The sequence below is a fragment of the Xenopus laevis genome, chromosome 2L (assembly GCF_017654675.1).
Source record: "Xenopus laevis strain J_2021 chromosome 2L, Xenopus_laevis_v10.1, whole genome shotgun sequence".
NCBI classification, from domain to species: Eukaryota; Metazoa; Chordata; class Amphibia; order Anura; family Pipidae; genus Xenopus; species Xenopus laevis.
In genome coordinates, this window is record NC_054373.1 from 84949433 (window position 1) to 84955432 (window position 6000).

The window sequence follows — 6000 nt, forward strand, 5'->3', positions numbered from 1 at the left end:
CTATGGGCTGAGTGCAACGGCTTTGCTACGTATGCAGCTAAAAATAAATGTGAAAACTAAGTTTCACAGCCTAAACTCTCTAATAGTATTTTAAGTAAAGTACAATTATTTATGCAGTGAAATAATGCTGACTTGAACATCAAATGGTTAAACCCAAAGGAGGCACAGAGAAAAGAGTTTAGAACTCTAAAGTCAGGGATAAGCACCAAATCTCCCAGCATCCCCTACTAGCTCAGCTGATTGACGGATGCTGCTGGGTACTATTCTTCTCCAACAGCTGGAGAAATAGAAGTTAAAGATCTCTGCAACAGACTATATGCAGAACAGATGGAATCAAGTTCAAAGTGTTAGGAAGAGGTTTAAGTAACAATTTTGTAATGGGGCAACGATAACAACGTTAGCATGAATACAGCTGGGAAATATTCTAATTTGTAATATGTTGGGCATGTCTCCCTCTTTCTTTAGCCCCACATGTATGTGACAACTGCTAAGGAATCAACTGCTGTGAAAGAAAGAAAGATTGATTTAGTAATTTTTAGTGTATTTAGTGTATTAACTCTATGTGGTCTGCAAGCTCTGAGTGCTCAATTGCATATAGAGTTTTTAAAGTAAGAAAATGTGGCAGGCTCTGCTGTAACACACCATGAAGAAATGATTACTCTTAGATACTGTTATTTATCATACATTTCCCTATAACTACAATTCATAAAACAACACATTTTAAAGAGCATAATTTAAACATTTTTCTGTCCTCCCATAAATGAATCCCAAAACATTTTTTTAAAGTGATCCCTTGAAGAATCCTTTTTCCTTTGCAAACATAATGTGTGTTAGGTGTTACACCTAATAATGGCTTCTTCCCCATCACTTACCTTTTTTTATCACTGACTGGTCCAATATGCTGATCCCTGATTCATCCAATAACTAAAATAAAGCAATAAGGAACACAGAATGAGTGTGCAGCCAATATCAGGCCAGACAACATGTTCAAACTGCATTTTAAACACAACTGTTGCTAAACTATATGTTATATATAACATGTTAGCATTCTAATGAATTTTGGCAGTAATTAATTGCTTCATTGCCAGCAAACATAAGACAGTGTTATAATATCATCTCCATTGCCTTTGCATTCAAATGGGCCAGTGCAACTCTTAACCTATTTACTAAAACTGGGGAAAAAAATCTAAATCTGCTGTAAAAGTACATTGTTACAGTAATATGCGGGCAGTAGTAAATGATTTTATAAAAAGGGCTCTTCATTCCAAAAAAATGTTCAAAGAATGATAAGCAACTTTCCCATATATATTAAAGGGGTAGTTCACCTTTAAGTTAACATTGAGTATGTTATAGAATGCTTAATTCTAAGCAACTTTTCAATTGCCCTTCATTTTTTCTTTTTTATAGTTTTTGAATATTTAGCGTTTTCTTCTGACTCTTGCCAGCATTCAAATGGTGGTCACTGATCCCCTCTACAAAACAAATGTTCTGTAAGGCTACACATGTTTTATTATTGCTACTTTTTATTACTCATCTTTCTCTTCAGTACCTCTCCTATTCAGATTACAGTATTTTATTCAAATCAGTGCATGGTTGCTAGGGTAATTTGGAACCTAGCAACCAGATTGCTGAAATTGAAAACTGGACAGCTATTGAATACAAAGCTAAATAACTCAAAAACCACAAAAAAAAAAATGAAAACCAAAAGCAAATTTTCTCAGAATATCACTCTCTACAATATAGTAAAAGTTGATTTAAAAGTGAACAACCCCTTTAATGAACATTTTTTCAGTCATTTTAATGTTTCTTTCACTATGTGAAAAACTTTTTTGTGTATGGAGGTTCCCTATAACAATTGTCTGAACAATGCAAAAATATAAACTGGAATGCAATAATCAAATAGTATTAAAATAATTTAGGTTCTACTTTAAATAAATACAGATACAAGGTCTGTTATCAGAAAAGAATAAGACCTTGTGTTTTCCAGGTTTAGGGCATTAACATATTGTGGAAACCCATGCCTTAAGGCTACAAAAAATAAAAACATTTTACAAATAGACAAGTAGGATTGTTTTGCCACCAATATGAATTTATGTAGCTTAGTTACCATCAAGTATATAGTACTGCTTTATTATTATAGAAAGAACAAATAAATAAGTCAAAACAAATAATTGTTTCCGAATAAAGGGTTTACACAAAATTGTTAACATACCTGTATAAATGTATATGAATATTAGATAGATAGATGATAGATAGATAGATAGATAGATAGATAGATAGATAGATAGATAGATAGATAGATAGATAGATAGATAGATAGATATTTAATAGAATAGTTCCCCTTAACCCAGTAATAGTTTCAATCACTGTGATTTTGTCTAAATATACACATGATAAGTATATACCCTGGATTAGCTAAAATGTTTAATATGAGTATTTATAAATGTATAAATAATTTTATGTATAGTTATGTTTTTACTTATCTGTTATCTATGGGAGGGCGAGTAATGCAAATCACTGCTGTGTTTTACCCACAAGCTTTTTGCAAGTGAGTTCGCAGGTGGGACATGTATTTAACGCTGAAGCCCGTGCAAATAATCGCAATTCTATCGCAAACACTGTGTCCTCCTTTTATATTCCTCATTTTAATCCAGATGTTTTATGATCTCTATTGGAATAGCGATCACTCGTTCATCTTGACACAATCGGAGATGAAATTGGCATTTCCCAACATTATACATTGACGCCCTCCTTATCTCGAAAGACTCCCAGCTAGGACACGATTTAGGGGCTCTCAGCGAAAATCAAAAATCGAATCGCCAAGCGCCTATGGAGCATGCGATCCAGGTTTCTTTATTTAAATCACATATGACTAGGCAGAAGAACTGAAATTGTTCAGTTTTTCTACAGTCGAAGAAACTGCGTGAATTAAAAATAATTTATTAGTTTTAAAACAACTGCGATATTTACTAAACATACATAATAAATATCCCTTTACAAAGGATCGGAAACGGCACAATTCTTGTTTACTTGATCAATCAGTTTGCCGGAAATAAAATCGCTTTTCCATGCACTCCTGTATGTCTATATTTTTTTTTCATGCTTGATACAACGTTGTGCCCTGCATTCCCTTCCATAACTCGTTTTTTTTTCTATTTTCGCTTATCAGTAACTATATAACAAGCAAAGCAATGGCCATTCCAAAAGTATCACATCATCAAAATGAAATAACGGTGTGATCCTGTAATAACTGTACATCTGTTTGTCTAGCTATCCATCTAGTAATTCTATCTATAATTCTACCCATCAAGACCCTGTGATACAAATTTGTACTTTTTAACGTTTTTGCTTGAGAAAATGTGGACATTACAGTAAAAAAAGGTACCGACCATATCTATCTGATGTGCCAGTTTTGTGTGATTATTAAATGTCTTTCTCTAATTGCTGATTCTGTCTGAAGACATGGCTTACCTCAATATTACATTCAGCTTCAGTAAATGCAAATACGAATTTAGTTTAGGCATTTGACAATTACTTTATTAATTGTTCTAAAGAATGCAGATGATATAGTGTATATATATCTATATATCTATATAACTATATCTCTCTCTATATATCTCTCTCTCTATATATATATATATATATATATATATATTTAAACACTCATGTTTTATTATGAACATGGTCTTGAGAAAGGTTTTAGAGATAGACCGAAACGTTGGCCGGTTCTTTTTTTAATTTATTTGATAAATATGAAGTTTTAATAGAAAAAATCCTGGTGTGCACCTTTTTCGTGGATTTTATATATATATAGAGAGAGAGAGAGAGAGAGAGAGAGAGAGAGAGAGAGAGAGAGAGAGAGATAGATATATACTGTATAAATATATATATATCTATATTAGATATATAGATATATCTATATACTGTGTGTATATATATATATATCTATAAAATCCACGAAAAAGGTGCACACCAGGATTTTTTCTATTAAAACTTCATATTTATCAAATATATAGATGATATACACCTGCAGTGACTATGAGTATTCTTGTGAATATAATGTGTTTTCCATTGTGCACTTGGTAAAGTCACTGTGACACAGAATCAGTCCAGACACTGTGGCCCCCCAGAGCCTGAACCAGATCAGGAGTTTTCCAGGAAAGTAAAAGCAGCAATACCCAGGATAATAGGGATAATTTTGCAGCAAGATTCCCAGGGCGATCCGATCCGTAAAATGGAAATGGCATAAGGCAAGTACTTCTGTGAGCACAAAAATGATTCTGTGGGTTCGCAGACTAACCCATGGAATCTATAGTATAGGAAATTATAAGTACGTTGCATTGATATCATACAAGTCTTATAGACTATGATTGGAATTTGGTTTTACTAAGATTTTGCCGGGCATCACCAATTATAAGTGAAGTTCTCTGGTTTCTATCGGCTTTCCAGGATAATAAGGTAAACAAAATGGTCTTTGGCTACCTCTGAGACTAGAGCCAGTAACAAGTTGAGAAGTTGGGAATCCAGATAATGAACTGAGACTTTAATAGTGTGTCAAACAGAACCTCTTGTGCATAAAAAGTAATATTTGCAGTAAAGTCTATCTTCTTGGTTATGTTGGCTTGCAGTAAAGTGCAAGCCTTAAGGGCGCAGAAGGGCAATATGACATGAGATAAAGGGGAATTTAGCTCTCACCTGCATGTCTTCCAAGCTGTGGTGGGAAAGGGCATGGATGGACAGGGAGCTGTCTGCCAGGCTGTGACCCCCGTCTGTCAAACCAGGGATGAGGCGGGACATTCCCCCGTAGTCTCTCCGTGGGTCCAGACTGAGTCCCCTGTGAGTTTGGGAGAGGAGTCCTGCCTCCTCCGGGCGGCTCCGCGGGGTGTGCCAGGAGGGCTGCTGGTGCTGGTGGTGGATGGAGTTGATGCTGCTGTAGGGGTCGCCGAGGTGTGGGTATCCGGACTCCTGGCTCTGGGAGTAAGATAAAGGAGGTTGGGGGTACGGGGGAGGGAAGTAGGGGGGCTGAAAGTCGGACGCCGGCGTGTGGCACAGTGGAGGGGCCGAGCTGTAGGGCCCTTGGTTGAGAGATGACAGCTGGGAGAGTCGGCCGCCGCTGGCTGCTCCATTCAAAACTTCAGAGCGATCCTAAGGACAAGACACCAACACAGCTGAGCCGAGGAGCTGACACCCTAGTCCTGCACATCCCACACTATCTACTCGCCGCTTTGTATCCCAGCCTCAGAGCTGTGGAGGTGAGCGGCTTCTACAACCAACATTCTATGTTCCAACCACAAATACCCAAAGGGCAGCTCACACTCTCACACTCCTTCCCGAATCATTGTGCCCCCCCCCCCCCACACACACACTCTCTATCCCTACAACCCTACAATTAGGAAGAATGGAAGCTGCATTGTGTCTAGAGGAGCCCCCTCCCTAATGAAAGGTGTAAGGTTTCCATCCCAGAGCCCGGAACACTGCCATCCACCCACCACCCCAGCACTTACCATGGCAGAGTACGCGTGTACCAGCATGAGGGCACAGTCCGGGGCACGATCCACAGAAGAAAAGCAATGTGGCAACTCCCTGACAGAGAGGAATAAATTGGGACAAATCCTGAAGAATCAGTGGGAGAAGATCAGATCCATGGAACAGAGAGCAGCATCCAATGTAGGTACAAAGTGCAGTCCTAGTCAGCTCCCTAATCTCCCTGTGCCTCAGCCTCCCTCTCTCTGAGCGACTAACATCTCCATGCACTCCAGATATAGGCACGGGAGCGCGCTGGGGGGGTCGGGAGCGCGTCTTAAAGAGGCAGACACTCTCAGACTTCGCTAACTTGCTCAAGACAATCGCTCCGGGAAGAAATATAAACATAGTTATTCCTTTATATCAGCACTATTGGACATCTCACAGTACAAACGAGATATCTGTAGCAATGAACTAGGATTCTACAGTATCTTTACTATTATTTACAAATATTTACTACTTTACAATTACAAATAA

General features: G+C 37.8%; 1 protein-coding gene across 1 annotated transcript in view; it reads right to left on the minus strand.

The window, feature by feature from the left end:
* Nucleotides 1-5720, minus strand: part of tfap2e.L (transcription factor AP-2 epsilon L homeolog) — a 28509-nt gene extending 22789 nt beyond the window's left edge. The window contains 3 exon segments of the mRNA NM_001096489.1: nucleotides 873-924; nucleotides 4696-5145; nucleotides 5505-5720. Coding sequence (NP_001089958.1) covers nucleotides 873-924; nucleotides 4696-5145; nucleotides 5505-5531 — 529 coding nt within the window. The 5' untranslated portion in view covers nucleotides 5532-5720.
* Nucleotides 5721-6000: the final 280 nt, after the last annotated feature.